The sequence below is a fragment of the Macrosteles quadrilineatus genome, unplaced genomic scaffold (assembly GCF_028750875.1).
Source record: "Macrosteles quadrilineatus isolate MER2022 unplaced genomic scaffold, UCM_ALF_1.0 Scaffold_7__1_contigs__length_78375512, whole genome shotgun sequence".
Lineage (NCBI taxonomy): Eukaryota > Metazoa > Arthropoda > Insecta > Hemiptera > Cicadellidae > Macrosteles > Macrosteles quadrilineatus.
In genome coordinates this window covers 44,020,553-44,040,880 of record NW_026542600.1, presented here as the reverse complement: position 1 = coordinate 44,040,880, position 20,328 = coordinate 44,020,553, and the positions used below count along the sequence as shown (strand labels likewise).

The following is a 20,328-nucleotide window of genomic DNA, read 5'->3' as shown; positions in this document are numbered from 1 at the left end:
ATTTTACAGCGATTGTGCAAGACAATGATAATTTCCACTTAAGGCTGCTGGAACGTCTGACATGCCGTGTGAAAAGATCAGAATTTTGCCTCACTCGCAGTAGAAGACGAAAATCTTCTCACAGCGTGGATTTTGTTCATATATTGCCGCGATCATGGAAGACGATGATTATGTCTACACAAGCGCAGGAAATAGTCAGAATTTTGCCACGATCATGGGAGATGATTACGATGTCTATACAGACACGGGAGATGATAATAATGTCTACATGGCCACCAGGGATTAACTAAAAACTGAAAGAGTGATGACTATAGGGATCATTGCAAAAATAATAATAGTACATAAATATTGCATGCATTAACAAAGCAAACAAAGATCAATAATGTAGCCTATATTGTGTTTTTAGTGCTTATCAACAAAATATCTGCTAAGACCATTAAGAGGGAGATAATTTACTATATTATGTGCATAGGGATATTTGATGTTTGGGACAGGGGGCGGTTTAGCAATTTCTGCTCCTAACCTGGCTACACCACTGGGATCGTGGGAGACCAAGATGTCGAAGAGAATACATATGAATTAATACATATAAAATTTCTTTCTTTCAGAATCAGAATACAGTCCAACCTCAGTATAACGAATCTGAAGGGACCGAACTGAATATTCGTTATATCAAGGATTTTGTTAAAACGAGGTTCTTTATATAGAGGTTAGGTTTGCAGGAATTTCGCTAAGTCGAGGTTCAGAACCAGCGTCGGTCAATATAGGTAGGGATTTGACCTCATTAAAATACAATTAAAGTAGCATAGGCTACGCTACAATACTTTACAGTACAGTGTTTACATTGTACAGTAGAACCTAAATTATCCGGAATAATAAAGGGGAGGGATCTTGAATATTGCGCAATCATGACAATGGCATTGACCTTGGTATAGGTTAAAAACTTGTAAGTTTAAAATCACAGCTTGTTCTAACCCTCCTAAAACCTAGCCAAACACTGTATTGCGTAGTCATAAACCATGTAACGAACAAAACAAAACAGTAGAAAGTTTTTTAAGCTACTCTTCGCGATAGGCCGGTAGGCTACTTACAGCACAGAACTGATTTATCACAACAGAGGAATGTCAATAATAATCATTAACTATAGCATTGGTGTTGCTAGTTGAAACAAATCGTATTGAAAACATTAAATTATTAGATAAGTCATTATAAAAGTGTATAATCATAGCCAACTTAAGGATAATAAAAACACTCGTAAAAGGAATGTTAAGATAACGATGTTGCCATTCTTTCTCTTTGGTTTTGTTTTTATATTCTTTCTTAGTTTTCTCTTTATCCAAAAATTGTAAAATTCACCATAGTTATCCCATATCGCCCAATCACAGCCTACTAAACATTACGTCGTCATCAGTCCTCAGTGAATGAAATCAGTTCTCGTTCTCAGTTGCAAAATAGCGCGCGCAGCGACAGCAGACAAAGATGTAAAACGGAGCAGACGAATGTTAGCGCAAGCGATGACGTGACCTTTCCATTTCATTTGATAAAGAAACAGATTTTCCCAAAACAATAATTGGGTGGGGGATTTGTTATATCGAGGGAAAGACGTAGACAATTCGTTATGCAGAGGTTAAATTCGCAATGTAGAGGTTCTGACAATGATAAATTCGTTATATTGAGGTGTCTTATTTTAGCCGAAATCACGAAAAATTCGTTAAATCAAGGTCGTTGTTATGGTTTGTTCGTTATGTAGAGGTAAAATATACATTGTGTCTTATGGAGAGTTGTAGGGGATTTAAAAAAATTCGTTATATCAAGGAATTCGTTATATCGAGGTTCGTTATATCAAGGTTAGACTGTACTTTATTCTTGAACATTAGAGCATTACAGAGATTTAAATATAAAACAGCATAAAGTTGTTGGACTTTGTTGCGCTGTCGGTAGTGATGGTTATTACTATGAGGGTTGTTTGGTCCTCACTGGAAAATCGGTGATGTTCTCCAGTTCATGAACTCCTCAACTATATAGAGAATGGTCTCTCCATAAGCCAACCTGATTAGCGTTGTCTGGTGCTGCTTATGCTGGGGCCTTTTATTGTCTCTGGTACCAGGTTCAGGAACTTCACTCCCATGTAGGAAGGCTTTTCTTCAAAAAGAGTTAGATGATGGACTGGAAGTGTGTAATTCATAGCCTGTCGGGTGTTATTGCTGTGTCTATGCATACCTTGTTGGAGCTGTAGCCTGCTTGCATAAGTAGCCATAGCTAGGACGTACAGGCTTGTAATCGTTAGGATTTTAGTTCACGGAATTTCGGTCTGTGACTTTCTCTCTTGTCAATGTCTGCTAATATTCTTAGTGCTTTTTTCTGGTGGATAAGCACACGTTGGAGGTTGGTTGCCGATGAGTTTCCCCATACTTCAAGGCCATATCAAAGATGTGATTCAAGCAGTGAGTGGTAGGCAATCTTGGCTATGTTGGTGTCACTTATGGTTTTTATCCTTCTTATTATGTAGACACTGCTACTCAGCTTACTACACAGGCTGTCAATATGGGGGTTCATGTCAGTTTCTGATCTATTATTAAACCTAAATACTTTGCTTCTTCTGGGCCTTCGATGTCTGGGATCCTGCCTACCCCACCATTTCTCACTTCTTTGCCTCACAAAGATCAGGACGCAGTTCTTTGACTAAAAACATCAATTACAGTAGCTTGCAACTGCATCCTCAAAAATTGGTTCTACGGACTGAGCGTTTTGATCCTTTATAAAAACTAAAGGACAGAGAACAGTCCATTGTTGGAGCAAACATAATTAGTGGCAGTACAGAGAATTGTGTCTTGATTTTGAATTACACAAGAAGGTCTATTATGAGAACATAATTGGTAGAGGTGTGCGGATAGTGAAATTTCATTTCGGATCGGATAGTTGAGGCTCGGTTCGGATCGGATCGGATATTGGGAGGTTCGGATTCGGATGTTTTCGGATTCGGATAGTTCGGCGCGGTTAATAATAAGCTGCATATATATTTTTAACCTATAAAACACTGTAAAGCTGTGTAAATAAACTTAGATGACGATTTTGAATTATAGAATTTTAAATTAGCCACGTCCACAGTTTTTTCTCTCTTGAAAATCACAATTCACAACATCTATTTTCAAAAGTTAGTGGCTTGAATTAAGTACACTAGCAGCCGAAATCTTCACACAACACCTTAGCTCAGCAGGACTGATGTCAAACGTTTCGGCTTGTTTACTGGAGGTTATGTTTTATGTTGTTTCCTGGTTCTCACAAGACAAGGAGTTCTATCTCAAGTTTATTTTCACATTGTATTTCCTTACGTTTTTGGAACGGGTTATTGGCCTTAAGTGGCATTCTGCGGGTTTGCCTAGTTTAGAAAACATCACTAATGCACTAAGCTGGGCTTTAGCTCACGATTTGATGTTGCAGCAAGTTAATTAGGGCAATTAGGCTTTATAACTCTGTAAAAGGTGTGTATCCCTGAATTTATAAATTTCATTCTACACTTATTCACTGCCAAACATAATTCAGTAGAACCTTGATGAACCGAGAATTACACTAGCCTACATAACTTTATTACCCCAAGTAAAATACCAAGATAATTTTTAAAATTGTATTTGAATAGTATAATCATAATCTTAGTTTGTTAAAAATGGATTGTATGTTCAACAATTGCAGTCCATTATTGTTATGCAGTATGGTCCCAAGTTATTGTTTTTGATTTTGATACATCACAGTTCATTTGACAAAATTAAAGTTGAAGCAGCCCAAGGTCAAGACACGCTTGTGCAATACAATAGTTTTTTACAAGCTTTCTCCAGACCACTGGGGAGGGTCGGGTCTGATAAGCCGTCTATTGTCCACCCCCAAGGCCGTTCAACCCTCATTAGTGCCGCTCGGCTGCACTCAGTGGGGAACCCAACACAACAAATCAATCTTTTAAATGAATAAAAATATTTGGTAATAATTGTTTTATTGATATTCACCTTGAAATTTCAATAAATTTGGTGTAAAATTTGACAAAAATTGGCCAATTTGACCGATTATTAATACAGTACCAATAAAGTACTTTGGTAATTAAATATTAGGTAAAAATTAACCGATTTTCGTCAAGTTTTACCCCCTGCTGTGCGCTATGTCACAAAAGCTGATTTAACGACATGGGTGATTAGTAACCATGGCAAATTGTTGAATGCGTGATGAAGGAAAACCCAAGAAATAGAAGAACAAAGAGAAAGAATAATGACGTTGTTATCTTTATACCCTTTTTACAATTGCTGTTATTGTTATTATGTTTATGTAAGATTTTATGATTTTGTTTTATAGGTTTATAAAATAATTCTTTTTAACTACGGAAATATCAATTTATCAACGTGCTTCTCATCTGAAACAGCAATACAGGATGCAAAATAAAGGTCAATGGCCTTAAATATGAATGTGCAATATTGTATTTTGATGTTGAAATTCAAATCATGACAAAAGTTTGTATATTTCTCCTGGTCCCTATCATTATTTAATAATTTAATATACACAATTAATGCTAAATAATCGTGGTTAGTTCTAAATTGATTTTTGATTATTAAAAGTTTCTACACAATAAGACAATCCAAAGTCAAACCGGGCAATGAATACCCGAAAAACAATTAACGTATCTTGTCATGTGATTGGAATACCACTCGCCAGTCCTTTAGGTTTAGGGAAGTAGTGTTAGTCTATATAGCTTCAAGGTCGTACCCACCCCTTCCCCTCTCCCGTCCTACTCAACTCACAGTTGCTACCCGAGCTCCTTTCGAGGTCATTGCCCAACCCCTCCCCCCTTCTATTGTGTTGCCTTTCTATTGTTTCTATTCAGACTTTTTTCGGGAAACATTAAATCTTTTGTTTACGTAACAGCTCAGAAGTAGGCTAGATGTTTCTACTTTAAAACAGTACTGTAAAAAAAACTATTACGCAGCACCCCTAGTATCAGGAGACAAGCACGAGTCGACTTTCATTTGACCATGGTAGTTTTTTTCTGCTTTATGTCTGTTCGTTCCAGATGAATCTAATCGTAAAGCAAAAGAGCCGATAACGACTAAACTAGATATCGGTATTGCATCATATGGCTTCTTTGTCGTTTGCTGTTACGTAGTTGGAAACGTATTGCTGTAATTTTTTTCCTGGGAAACTAATGATGGTTATGAAGATTTAGTTTTCTGTCTAAAACGTCAAAATATGTTGTCTATCCGAAAAAGTCGGATATATAATGGATAGTGTCGGATATCAAATTTGGGCTCGGTTCGGATCCGACCCTATTTTTCGGATATCCGCACACCTCTTAATAATTGGTTCACTACCTGTTGTTACAGATAGTTGGTGGAAATAAATAATGAAGAATTTAATTTGAGTATAATACAGATATGTCTAATAACTGATATTTGAATGTTTTTTTTCTAAATTTTGAATATGTTATTCTCTACATTTAAAATGGGAGACTTTAGTGGGAGTTTAATCGTATGCAACTTTTCCGGACTAACCTATGATTAAACAATTTGGTCTGTTGATCATAACAATGACTCCTCAAACCTTATGAAGAAACCGTGAATGAATTTGACAATTATGTGGTCACACAAGTCCTTTTTAACATTGTAAATCTAGTTTGTTATGTCAAAATATAAAAATGAAGGGTATCCATTTAGTTCAGTTCACTCCAAAGCATCAAAAAAGGCACAAGCGACTATTATAGTTAAACCTTTTGGGTGCCGTGGCATCTCGATCCAAGACGAGCGTCTCGTAACGAGACGTCTGTGGTTGCGCGAGAAATGCCAGCATCTCGGACAGAGACGATCAGAATATCATATTTTGACTGGTTATATTTTGTAGCCTACATGTTTGATTTTTAAAATAATTTTTTAAATTAATAAAATGGTAAGCTATAATTTTTCACTGTTAGTTGGTCAATAAAATTTATTAGTCATGAACGACAATGCCATTTGAAACTTGTTAGAGGACGAGACTCATTTGATGTGTCAGCTTAGTTTAGTCCGATATCCGGATCCGACCATCACTAGTTTAGACAGATTGGTTTGTAGCACAATACCTCTTTAAGGTTTAAAGTAGGCCTTGGAATTTCTCCTAATGCTAGCACTTCTTGAACTAACAAGGTCTACAAATGAAATTAGGCCTATTACAAAACAAATTACACATAGCACCAACCCAAGATGAGGAAATTTGTGCCTTACTATAAGATAGCCTTAGTGTTTAATGAACAAATATATATATATATATATATATATTTAATTTACCTTTTAACATATTGAAATTCACATTTTACTGTATTCACAAAAGATAATTATATAAAAAACAACAAATATTGGATAAAAACACTTAATTCATGTGGAGAAATGGCTGGCATTCCTAGCAGGTATACCACATGTACTGATGAAACCATTATTATGTGCGCGGCTCAGACACCCCTCCCCCCCTATTGGATATAACCAATAATATCCAGCCTCCCCTCTCCACCCGCGCATAGAGATTAATGGTTCCTACAGTATGTCTGGCACACCTCAAATAAAATTACCTTACCCTTCCACGGCACATAAAGGGATATATTACCAAAATAAGTAAAACTAAAAAATATTACCTGTGCAGTAACAGGAGTAACAGGAGGTTGGATGGGGGGTATCGGCACTGGAGCTGGGGGAGGTACAGGAGTAGACGCAACTGCAACTGGCACAGGCACTGGCACGGACAATGCTTCACTTGGCACAACCTGCAGTATGTTGCCAACCTGCAAACACACATCAATGATAATGTAACTACTATTGTATGTTACTGTAACTAGACATTGATATTTCAATCACCCATACTGATTAAAATTGAAAGTCTTACCTTTGTTAATAGCTAATGATGGTTTAAAAGAAGATATGAGCAGGGACACAATATGTTACCAAGTCGATAACAAGTTTTCTAGAATTGATTTAAGTAGAAGTACTTTTTTTCTGACAAGAGTTACTTCAACATTTTGTTCTGCTTTCGAAATATTGTGATGAATAACTTTAAAAATTTAGATGTTACACACAGCTGTTTAATACCTTCAACATTTGATTAAAGTTTGATTTGTATTATAGCTTATTGTATTGCTTTGCCAATTTTTGTTTTCGGTACTGCCTCAGTACGGTATGACAATAATTGTCAAGATGATTTGACACTGCTTTATTCCAATCTCTGAATATCCAGTGAATTGACAGCTACTCAAATTGTTTGGTGACTGCATTAGAGACAACCCAACCCGTACATTTTAATACTTTTAGGAAAAGTTAAAAATAGTATTCAAAAGGGAAATTACTCCATCTAAAGCTCCCGACTTGGATTTATACGAGTAATTAGGCATAAAATAGAACTGTTTAGGAACAGAAAAGTAATTTCTTTCAGTTGTTAAATGCAAATGAGTCATTTTAACCATCCAAAAATTGAGTTAATATCTAGTAGAAGCCCTCATATCCGACCTCAGCATAACCGACTCCTCGGGATATCCAAAACTAGTTAGTGACTGTATAATTGTTACCTGATAGGGGAGATATGCAATAGCACCTAGCGTGTTTGATTAAACGAAAGGATGATCACTGGTACTTCCGTTATCGTGGTAAACGAATACCGGTTTTACCGAGACTGGAAGACATCCATCACAGTTTTTGCTGTGATGTCAGGACACAATTACCGGTGTCGTCGATACCGCAAAATATGCTCACAGGTGTTGCCGTAATCACGGTAGACAAATACCGGTGTCACTGAGACTGGAAGACGATCTCACAGTTTTTGCCGTAATCGCAGGAGACGATCACTGGTGTCGCTGATACCTCAAGATATGCTGCTCCCGATATCTGACCTTTTGACCACGACCATGCCCCAGCCCCATTATGGTCGGATATGAGGAATTCTACTGTAATAATTTCACACCATTCAAAATTTACCGTGCTAAATATAACATCATTACATATTTTCAAGCCCATCGTCAGAAAAATTTATTTTTAAACATTCATATGACAAACAACTAATAAAGTATCTATTTTTAGGTGTACTGAACACAATAACATAAAACATTGACTTGTAAAACCAAAATATAGAAAATAAATCATTGAAGTTAAAAGTTACTGGAAACACATAAAATCCTGAATGCAATCAAAAGATAAGTTTCAAATGGATAAGCAGTAAAACAATAACTTTTCCCCTGGTAAGTAAGAAGACCATTTGAATATCTTTAAGATTGGGAACTTACAACAAATATTGCACAATCAATGGTTTGTATCTTAAACAATTATGTGCATTACCAGCAGAAGGAGTGTCTGCATTAGTAACAGCTACCACAGCCAGATTGGAACGAAGCAAGAATCTACCATCTTTATCATTTTTCCGTGATCGTTGACCATATCCTGTCATAAATCTGTCAAAACTCGCCAGTCATACAGCCATGTTCGCTCGATCATCGCATGGACTTACAACACAAGAACAAGTAAAACTAGTTGATTAATCTACAACAGTAGAAAACATGCAAAATGTGTAACGGACATTACATTTCTTATAATCTTTTCAAGTTCTTATTGTTTATTACAGATGAAAGTAAGTTTAGTTATCAACCCAAAAGAGTAACAACAAAAAAAGAAGGAATGTAATGTAAATGTTAGAGCAAATACAAAATGTGCTCCGAGATTAATTTGTACTTAACAGTCCACACGTGGAAGATGTCGTCAACCTGTCAAAAATTATTTTTTCAAGTAAAATGCAATTAAACCCATGCTGTTTTGATTTATGTCTGGTGGTATGGTTTATTAGGTTTAATTCATACAAAAAATAAAGATTTGGTTAGATGTTTCAAAGTGTCAACAGCAATTGTCAGAAAAGATTTGTATTCCCCAGACAAAAGACAGATTTTTTTACCACAATTCACCTGCTCACAAAGCCAGTTTTGGGCAAGTGTGTTGATTGTAATAGATGTAAAGGAGATGGTATATTTTTATAGTAATAAGTTATTTTATATATTTTTGAAACAACAGTTTTAAACCATAATTTCAATTTGATTGGGTACATAATGTCGTCGTAAAAAATACAAATATAACATTTTTACACGCACAAATACATTAAGTAACAGAAAGACGCCATAACACGCACAACAAACACGACTCAACTACCGACTGCCACTGGTCTGGCATACTTTGGCATTTCTTGGATATTGTAAACTTATATACACATGTTCCAATACATGAAACGTTAGAAATAACCAAAGAAAACCTGTTAGCAAACTCCCAACTTAGCACTAACACCATTAAGGAACTAATAAATCTACTCAAAACAACATTAGAACGAAATTACCTCAGTTTTAATGGAAAATATTATCTTCAAGAAGAGGGACTAGCTAAGGGGTCGCCTTTGTCCAGTGTGCTCTCCGAAATATACCTAAATCGTTTAGAAAATGAAAATATTCTCTCTGCCAACAACAAATTTTCCAAGAAAATCATATTTTACAAATGATATGTTGATGACACCCTTTTGCTTTTTAATGGAAACTCTAGACAGCTGCAACTTCTCAATAATCATTTGAACAGCATTTCACATAAAATAAAATTCACACTCGAAATCAAAAATATTAAATTTGATTAACTTTCTGGATCTAACTTTGACCAAAAATAACAATAGTATTGACTACAAAATCTATAGAAAGCCTACAACCACAGACCATACAATCCATGCAACCTTCACTCATCCACAATCACACAAGAAGGCCGCCTACAACAGCTTCGTTAATCGACTCCTAACAATACCCATGTCTCAAAGTAACTACAACAATGAATATGAAATATTAAAAATGTATAGCCGTCAATAATGAATACAATAGCAGTATTATCGACAATATTATATACAAACAAAAGAACAGAAAACCACTACAGAAAACTGATCAAAACTTTATTTCTATAGAATATGGCAACTGCTTACATTATACCTTAAAAAACGAACTTAAGAATCATAACATTACATTGGCCTACAAAACTTCAAATAAACTAGAAAGCTACCTAAATCCACATACAGTAGAACCTCTTTAATCCGAACTAATTGGGACCGGGGGTAGTTCGGACTATTGAATAGTTCGGATTACAGAACATATTGTTGTTTTTACATAACAATAGCTTGGGAAAAGTGAAAAATGCCTTATAAAGTCAAATACAGTGTTTATTAAATATAGTAGTGAACATAGGGAATAAACAGTACTGTACATTACAATTGAAATAATTATGGTGTGTATATCAATAAATACAGTATACAATAAAGAACTACTGTACTGTGTATAGAAGCAATGAGGCGTTCGGATTAGTGGACGTTTGGATTAGTGGACGTTCGGATTAAAGAGGTTCTACTGTACTTCAAAATCTACAGTTTCCAATAACCTAGAGAACACAGGAGTGTACAAATTACCCTACAGTGACTGTCCAATAACTTATATTGGACAAACAGGTTGTTCATTCAAGAAAAGGTTAATGAACATCTACTCAAGCCTAAACTGCGAACACAACATTCTAAGTTCGCTAAACACCTGATGAATGAAAACCACAACGCAAGCAGTTGTAGTGATAGCCTGGATATTTTACATAAATGCACCAAAGGCTCCTTAATGAATGTCCTTGAAAGCTATGAAATCTATAAAGCAACAAAAAGGTTACCCCACGACATCTTGAATGAAAAGCTAAATTTTGGTCGCAACATAATATTTGACAGGATCGAGGACATTGATAACAAAGGCGCTCTCAGCTGTCTTACCCCCTCCAAGGTCAACCATAATTTAATGTGCAATTTAGTCTGCAGTTTGGTTGGACTGTCACCAGACCAGTGGCAGTCGGTAATTGAGTCGTGTTCGTCATGCGTGTTATGGCCGGCCGCGCGTCTTTCTGTTACTTAATGTATTTGTGCGTGTTAAATGTTATATTTGTATTTTTTGACGACAACATTATGTTCAAATAATTTTATTTTAGACGACAAGGCTTGAAAATGAAACGTCAGTTTCAAAACCAGTCGCTTGAAAGACTATCCTAGGATTGAAGACATAAGGTACGTAAACCTATTTTATATTGAAATTAAAATCGTTTTGCTGAATTTTATATTGTCTTAAATCTATCCTGGCGGCAATGCTGAATAGATTTTTATTTATTGGGCAGTTGTTCATGTTGAGTTTTCTGTTCAACTTGCATTTTCTTTCTTTTGTTAAGCGTTGTGGTTGTATTTTGAGTTTATATGTTAAATAAAATGTTTTAAAAAGTTCTTTCTGGACAATTCTTTTCTAGTAAAATATTATTTAAAAAGAGTTTATTATACCTATTACAGTACACTACTACATTCAGTTTCAATTATGAGTATATTTTAGGGCTAAAATGAAATCTAAATCGCTGATGCCTTAAATAAATTAGTCCAGATAATCGACACTCTACTTCTGCTCAACATATTCACTTAGTCCTTAGGTAGTTTAAAATATAAACAAATGATTTAACTTCTAATGTATACTAATGTGAACCAGCGGACAAAATCAACACTTGAAAACTTGTTTTACTAATTGTGATGGGAAATTTCTGAAATATTCTCTTAAATAACAAAACCTTATGAATCCAAAATGTTTCAATAATGTCCCCTAGCTCACATTCAAATAACGTATCATTCCTTGGTACTTGAAATAGATCTCTAAAAGAATAACTGTGTGGATGTGTTAAACATGTTTATTAGTTAGTTTATAAAACTAATTAATTTTATTTATAAATGTGAATTCTGATTGTATTTAGTTTGCTGATGATACACTTTTAGTAAAGCCAAGGATAGGAATAATTTAATATAAAATTTTTCCTCCATCATAGAACATCTTTGTTTTATTCAGTACCATGTTTAAAATACAGGAACTTTTGCAATATCCAACCAGTCTAAAAACTTTAATTTTACTATTACCAGCACCAAAATGTAGGGTTCCTCTAGTGAATAAGTAAATTTTCTAGACCACACACTCTAAAAATAGAATATCTTAAATAGATTGTTTAAAATATAAGAACTAAACTAATCAGTTATTTAAAAACTAAATAAAGCTGCATCTTTATCTTTACAAAAAAAAAAAAAAAAAAAAACTGTACATATGACCACAACATATTCTCAGAGTAGGCCTATACCAATTCCTAGAAAATGCAATCTGTTAAACTTTTATGCAATATAGATTTAATAAAACTTGCTTATTTTTATCAAGAATTTATGTTACCTTCTTTTAAAAATTGTTTAAAATATTAATGAAGTTGAACCTTCTGTTTTCAATACATGCATTTACTGGGCTTAGATGGTTCTATTAATTCCCATATTAAAAAACAGTGTTCAGCTGGAATCGAAGACATCAACTGGACATTTTTCTAACTTGTGAATTTTAATTATAGGCCTAAATAGTTTAAACTCCACATGATCCACATGTTTTTATTTTAACAGTTTAATAGTTACAGTTAGTCTATTGGTCCCTAAGCCCTTCATAGACTAAGTTGAACACAAACCCAATAACTGTCCGTTCAAAATAAATAACCTCTTGATAAGCATCATACTATTGTTGGGTATACCTTGATTATGAAATATAAAACTTTATGAAACCAGACAGAAAGTCGAAAATCTAAGGCACCGCTTTTTTTACAGACAAAGCTTATTATTTGCTTTGTATCGTAAATGAGTACCAATATATACAAATCTATGACCAAAAACGTAAAATTTGACTATAAATATACTTAAGGGTAAGGTACTACAAACATGTTTCAGCTAATAATTTGGAAATCATTTATGTAACTTCTTGGTTTTTAAATAGACCGATCACATATGAATTGCTGTATCAAACCATAACACACATTTTTCCTTAATATTTCAAAAGGGAAGTACCGTACTCAACTTGAAATGGCACTTAAATCTTTTTAACTACAGAGGAAAACATGTTGAATTTTTTTAGGATGACTAAGCTTAAGAGCAAAAAATAAATTATTTGATCAGATCGTTCAGTTCAGGCTTAAAGCAATAACTTCCAATTTTAATGTTGAGTTTTGCTTGTTTTTAATGGCAGAAAAAATGAACTTTGTCACTAAACTAAGGCAAAAAATCAATGTGGTATTACCTGTAGAACTTTGCTAGATTTCCCCTGCTTCATGAGCTGTTGACTGGCATCCCAATCTAGTCTCGGTGGCTGGACTAAGTTGGGATTCCTATGCTGCTGAGAGGAAGGTTGTAGGTTTATGGAGCTTCCATCATGCACAGGAATCTGGTAGAAAGATTGGTACCCTGGATAATTCATGACTGTGGGTGGGGGTGGAGGAGGACTCTTTTTTACTCCCAACTCCAGTTCTATACGATCATCCAAAGGCAACCTCTTTGGTGATAGAACAGCATTTCTAGTGATTTTTTTGATTGGCGGTAGATCAGAATCACTAATTGTAGAATCTGCTAAACTACGTTTGAATCCGAGGGGTGACGGGTTTCTTCCAGAATACTCAACATTTTGTGCTCTTGCCTTCTTTTGATCTTGGTCATTAGAAGGAGGACTCGGAGGTCTCCAGGGACTAAGAGACTTTTTGGAAGAACTAGGTAGATTTTTCAGAGATAAGGGTGTTCGCTTCCCTGGACTAGGTGGGCGTAGATTTGGACTTGAGGGCCTTTTGGGAGGGCTTGGAGGGCGCCATGAACTTTGAGATCTTCTAGTTGGACTCAAATACCTTCTGGTTGGACTTGAAAGTTTCACAGGGCTATGTCCACCTTGGAGACTTGGAGATCTATAGGGACTATTGTAAGGGCTTTGTGGGCTTGGTGGTTTTCTCTGAAGATTATAAGCACTTTTCTGAGGACTGTCACTTTCTTTTATAGAGCTTGGGGGTTTATTTTGAGGGCTTATAGATCTCCTAGGGCTTGTAAATTTTCTTGGGCTTGGAGATCTGTTTCTCATTGAAGGGCTTGATCGATGTTGACTTGGTGAGTAGCGTGCCTGTGAGGAAGTTATCCGTTTTTGGTACAAAGGAGATTTTAAAAGAGGACTAGAAGAGTATTTGTGAGGACTAGGAGATCTTAGTGGGCTTGGTTTTCTTTTATGTGGGCTTGATGATTTTCTCATAGGGCTCTGCTTAGACATTTTTTCTTGCATATGAGTTTGGCTGGAATCTCGTTTTTCTGAAGAACGAACATCTATTGAACTATCTCTTCTCCTAGGACTTTGATCTCTAGATTGATCTTTTCTTCCCCGGGGGCTCCTTTCTCTACGTCTGTCCTTAGGTGAACTTCTACGGGTTCTTTCTCTAGATCTATCTCGCCTCCTACTTCTCTTATCTGGTGAATCACGACGATATCGATCCCTTCTCCTATCTCTTGATCTTGAACGAGATCTAACTTTTTTCCGGTCTCTTTCTCTAGACAAATCTCTTCTTGCTCTGTCACGTCTCTCCCGAGAAGATTCTCTTCGCCTTGATCCTCTATTATCTTCACGCTCCTTACGCCTCCTGTCCTCTTCTAATAACTGTATCTTATCTGCTTCATCAGTATCTTGACTTTCCTCTGGAATTTTATCTGATTGTACACCTTGAGATACATCACTCTCAGGTTCTTGCTTGATCAGAATATCAGGAACAAAATTAGAACTATCAATATTTTCATTATTAGCTTGGTCATCAGACACTATTTCTTCTTTAATAGGGATTTCTTTGGTTTGGTTTTCTGATTCTTGGTTTTCACTGCCACCACTTTCATCATTTACTACTTGAGTAGAACCAACCGAGCTTCTCTTTACGCCTTTAACACTGAAGGTCTCCTGATCTGTATTCAACACATTTGTAGCAGTTACCTCTAAATCTTTTTGTAAATTTTCTGTGTTATTGTTTTTTAAAGGGTTAATTGAAATGATGTTTTCCTTCTGTATTGTGCCTTTCATAACTTGTGCATCAATAAGTGTGGTGGGTATAATTTCATCTTTTCCTAATGAAGTTACAATGTTGCCTTTTGTTATGTCACAAACTTTATCCAAAGAGTCTTTTGAAACCTTCTCTGAAATGACAGAAGTTGTTTTGATCTTATCATCAACGTCAGAGTCATAAGGAAATTTTGGACGGCTATTATTTTGTTGACTACTTTCCCCCTCCTCATCATCATCATCATCATTCTCAAATATGTTTACTTGTTTCAACTGTGGTACAGGTTTCCCATAGTATAACTTTTTTGTAATAGGTATTTTCAAAGGATCAGTCAAAAATGTTTTGACTCCTGTGTTTTCAGATAATGCTGAAACAGTAGTTTTAAACTCAGTATTCTTAGAAATATTGCTGATAGAAGAACATGTGTTTGAGAACTGAGGCCTATCATTTAATATATTCTTAAATGAGGGCAGGGGTACTGGCATTACTGGTGGAGGTACTGGAGCTGGAACAGGTGATATTTGGGATTGCTGCAAGTCAAGTCCACTAGGAGGTAACGGAATGTCTAACATGCTGATACCAGAAATATTTTTGTTGGAATTTGAGTCTTCTGGTGCATTACTTTCCAATGACATGTCACTATTGACTTTTTCATTACTATTGGGAGATAAGGGATCCAAGTCCAATGTGGGGCTATATCTTTCTGAATCTATATTTTTTTCAGATGCATGTACCATTGATGGTATCATATTACTAGGTTCTTCAGTCAATTTATCAGATTTTAAACATTCTGGATACCTTTTTCCCTTGTTATCAATAAGTTCTTTTTGTAAAACACAAACATCTGAGAGTGGATTCAAATCACATTTAGTAACTGGGGTGGATGCCAAACTTTCCTTTACTTCAATTTTTTTTCCTGGACTTTTAATTTTTTCTTGAGAGGACGGTAAGCTTGTATCGAAAAGAGGAACTATTGGTGACATTAGTAATTCGGAATCATCACTTTTTTTTAACAAGTTTTCAAAAAAAGAATCCCTTTCTCTTTTTTCTTTAGAAATTCTGAAGTCTTCATCTAGTTGTTGCATTTTTGTTTCAAAATCACCCAGAGTATTGAATGTAATCTCTCTATACTCATCACCACTTTGAGAATCGAACCTAATTATAGGTATTTTATCAGGAATTTCAATTTTACGAATTTTCTCTTCTTCAATATCAGGCATTTCTTCACGTATTTTTATCTCATCGTTAAAATGTTTTAAAAAACAACCTCGTGTTTCACTATCATCACTCCAATTAGTCGCTTTTCTGGCCCTAGTAGGAGATATATTTATAGAATCGTTAACATTTGATTCTTGGCTACTTTCTCTAAAACATCTTTGTTCAGATACAGTGGGTTTTATTTCTAACAGACCTTTATTCAGAGTGGTTAAATATGTTTCAGTTCTTTGTAAATCAAATATATTTGCTTTTTCTGAGGCCTTAAACTTCTTATCTTTTTTCTTTTTCTTCTTTTTCTTGTCACTTTCACCTTCAATATCAACACTGTTTCTTAACTTTTCTCTTTGTTTCTTTTTTTTCTTGTCTTTTTTTTCTTTTTTAGACCTTTTCTTAGATTTACCATCAAGATCCTCAGCCGTACCCGATAATTTGACTTTATCATTAATTCTTATGACAGAAGTTTCTTCACAAATGCTACTGCCATGAATATTATTTCTATCCAATGCTTTTTCTTCAACGTCCTTTTCAAAATCCTCTTCAGTCAATCTTTTATTTCCTAAAAAAGGAACCTTGCTTTCAATGGACATTTTAGGCTGAAACAAATCATCTGTTTCAAGATAAAATTGCCTCTTATTTTCGACTTTGGGAATAGGAATATCAAAATCTTCCTCAGACATCTTAATTCCTGTTTTCGTGATACTTTGACGTTCATTTATTGTTTCCTCATCTTCAATTTGTTTAGAGGGTTTTGAGCTCTCTACAAAGTCTAAAAAAAGATCCTTTTCTTTCTTTTCCCCCTTCTTCAGCTTAGTTTTGCTTGACGATGTCTTTCTTTCAATGTGATCAACACCGGACTTAGGCTTTTCTTTTAAACTCTTCTTTTTCAATTTTTCCTTCTTTTTGGACGAGACATCTTTCTTTTTCTTCACTTTATTATTTTTTAATGTTTTTTTGGATTTATTTTTTTCTTTTTTCGGCAATTTTACAGCTTTTACCAACAAATCAACATCGATTTTGCTTTGCTTTTTTTTCGGGACTCCTTCAATCTCCTCCTCCTCATCAATAGGGAGTTTCCTTTTCTTTTTAACCTGTTTTTTCAACAATACCTGGCCTTCAGGTTCTCCCATTTTCTTTTTCCTTGCAACTTTATCTTTATTTTTCTTTTTCTTTTTTTTACTTTCTTTCACTTTTTTCTTGTTCTTCTTTTTCAAGCCTTCTTTTTCATCCTCACTAGATTCGGAAGACTCTGAACTAGAGTTGTATTTTGTTTTCTTTTTGCGCCTTAATTTAGCTTTCAACTTTTTAAGTTTGCGTTTTTTCAATTTTTTTAGGTCAATTGAACTATCTGAACTGGAACTGCTATAAGAACTAGAACTTGATGAGTCACTTGAAGAGTCATCGCTTGAACTAGAAGAGGACGACGAGGATGACGAGTCAGAGCTCGAACTTGAAGATGACGTTGATGAATCGCTACTGGTATGTTTCTTCTTCTTTTTCTTAGATTTTTTATGTTTGTCTTTAGATTTCTTTTTTATTTTGGATCCTAGGACTTTAGATTTCCTTTTCTTACCCAAAAGACTTTCATTGAAGAGCTTATGTTTTAAGATTACTTCCTTAATACTTTCCATTTCTACAGAGTGGGTTGGACTTGGAGACCTTGATCGATTTAAAAATATTTTCTTTTCTTCCCACTCTGGTTTAGGAACATTATCAGATGGCTCTTCGGACTGTTTATCATATACATTTATCTCACTTTGTACATGAGAACTATCATTTATTGATAATGAATCATTTTCAACATAGTTTTCTTTATCACTGATTTCATCTTCCCAGGTGTTATTTAAGTCTGTACTTTTATCAGGTTTTATTGAATTACTAGAAATTTCATCTCGTTCGTTTTCTGAACCTAACATTTTCATAAATTCTTCATATTCATAGGCTAATTTTTCTACTTTATCAGGAGGTTCTGAGTTATTTTTTTCATGTGAATCTAATTTTGCATTATTGATCAAGTCCTCACCTGCAGCACTTTTGAGACTTTCGTCTTCAACCCTGTCATCCTCCTCCACTTCCATTGGTACAACTCCCAAGTTGTCCTTATTAATATCTTGCACTTCTAAATCTAATTTTACATTTTCATCAGTTTTGTCTTTGGGTACATCTTTAGGTTTTTCATTTACTGATTCATTTTGAGCTTCATCAGATTTCTTATCCTCATCTGATTCTTCATAGTCACTATCCCATTTTGAACGGATGGCTGACTTGATAATAGGCTCTAGTTCTTCTGTTATAACATTTGAACTACTTTGACTGATATTTCGTGACCGAGGTTTGAAATTATCTTTTTTGCTGGATTTGGCTTCTGATGTAGGTTCTTCATTAACATCATCAAAATGTTCTGAATTGATGACAACATTAGGCACAACATCTAGTTCTTCCACTTCCACATCTTCTTCCTCGTTCAGTGGAACGTTAACCACCATCCATTCCTTATCAGTTTGATACCAAGATCGATGATTAAGATTACAACTCTCTTCATCTTTAATTTTAAGTTCTTCAGAGTCCTTTTGATTATTATCTTCATTTTTATTCTCGTCGTTGGGTGTTCTATCACAGCTATTATAAGTTTCAGGGTTAGTCTCGTCACTTTCTTTCTGCTTTTCTTCATTGAAGGCATTCAAACCATCATCATTTGTACTGATGGTAGCTCTTTCAACCTCTTGGGTTGTGTTCTTGACATCCTCTAAATCACTAGGGTCTTCATTACTTTCTATTCTAGTATCTCTTTGTATTTCACCTTCTAGACAACTTTTTACTCCTGTCTCTTGGTTATTGTCAACACAGATTTCACTCTCATTGTCTAGTTGATTGAAGGATTCCATTACATTTTTAACTCCTTCGCTTACCTCTGTGATGCTAGGTTTGGTTCGTAACCTGCAACATTTAAAGAAGTGGTAAACAACTTTTTTACTACTCAAATAACACTTTTAAAATACAGATATAAAAGTTTGTAGGTGGTATCAAAAATAACTTAAGCCATTTGAGAAAATAGTTTTTTTGATAATTTAATTTACTTTAAAATGTAAAAATCAAAACTACAGTCTAGCAAACTGGTCACCCAATAACCTGGCAGTCTGGGTTTTTCTGTGATAAAATTGTTAGCCCTTTCTTATAATAACCCGGCATTTTTCAAACTTCAATCCAGTCCACGTTTTGACAAATTTGTGTGGCCTGGACTGTTATGTTTTCTCTGTTGTATTTACAATCTAAGTAATAGGAATATTAATGACAATCTTTAATGAAAACTGCGATAAACAGCCATTTTTAATTAAATGGACAAGATGCTAGTAAAGTACACCGTCTCACGGTTCCTCACGGGGCCGGTAGAATAACATAAAATGGAGGTTAAAACGCGCAACTAGGTAAACATGTAAAATACTGTAGAAATAAATATTTGTATAGATTATATTAATGAAAAACTCAGTTTAATACCTATATAAATGCTTAGTTTTACAAAGTTTCCTTATAAAATACCTTATAGTAAGGTAAAAATGAAAGTACAGTAAAACTCTGATTAACCGAGGTTGTTGGGACGGAGACTACTTCGGTTATTGAGAGTCTAGGATAACACAGAGGTCGCATCGATTTTAAGGTTAGGAGTTACGGTACCACATTATGAAGTCATATACTTGTAAAATATATGTTTTAACAGTACATAGCAATTCAAATTAGCCTATAGAACAACATTTTCATGCCAGCTTTTTTTAACCCTTTCCACTCCAATTATGAGAGGCCTATTTTCTCACCAGCTCCATTTCATTTAAGCCAAATTTTCATATTTCATTTGTTTGCAAAAAAATAAATATCATCTTGATTTATAGAAGGCTGGTATTCTTTTTCTAAATACTTACACAAAATAAAAAAAATAAAAATAAAAAATCAAAATATAAGCATAATAGGCCATGACGAACGGCGGGGCTTCCCCGCCATTTGAGCGGAAAGGGTTAAATAAGATGGTGTTATTGAAAAAAAAATAACACAAACATGCTCAAACACTTCTTCAATCTTCTTGAAAACTTAAAAAAGGTATTATTAGAATTATGTTAAACCAATACACAGTATTTGAAACAACATAATTAGGTGGATCTTTATCTTTCTAGTTTAAAAAGCATAATTC

At 34.7% G+C, this 20,328-nt stretch overlaps 1 protein-coding gene across 3 annotated transcripts in view; it reads right to left on the bottom strand.

Moving 5' to 3' along the window:
- Nucleotides 1-20,328, bottom strand: part of LOC128998666 (uncharacterized) — a 102,078-nt gene that overhangs the window by 41,146 nt on the left and 40,604 nt on the right. For all 3 annotated transcript variants that reach the window (XM_054424892.1, XM_054424894.1, XM_054424893.1), the window contains exons 8-9: nucleotides 13,157-19,085; nucleotides 6,638-6,784 (exon numbers count right to left, since the gene is read on the bottom strand). In XM_054424892.1, the coding sequence (XP_054280867.1) occupies nucleotides 6,638-6,784; nucleotides 13,157-19,085 (6,076 nt within the window). The remainder of the gene's footprint in view (nucleotides 1-6,637; nucleotides 6,785-13,156; nucleotides 19,086-20,328) is intronic.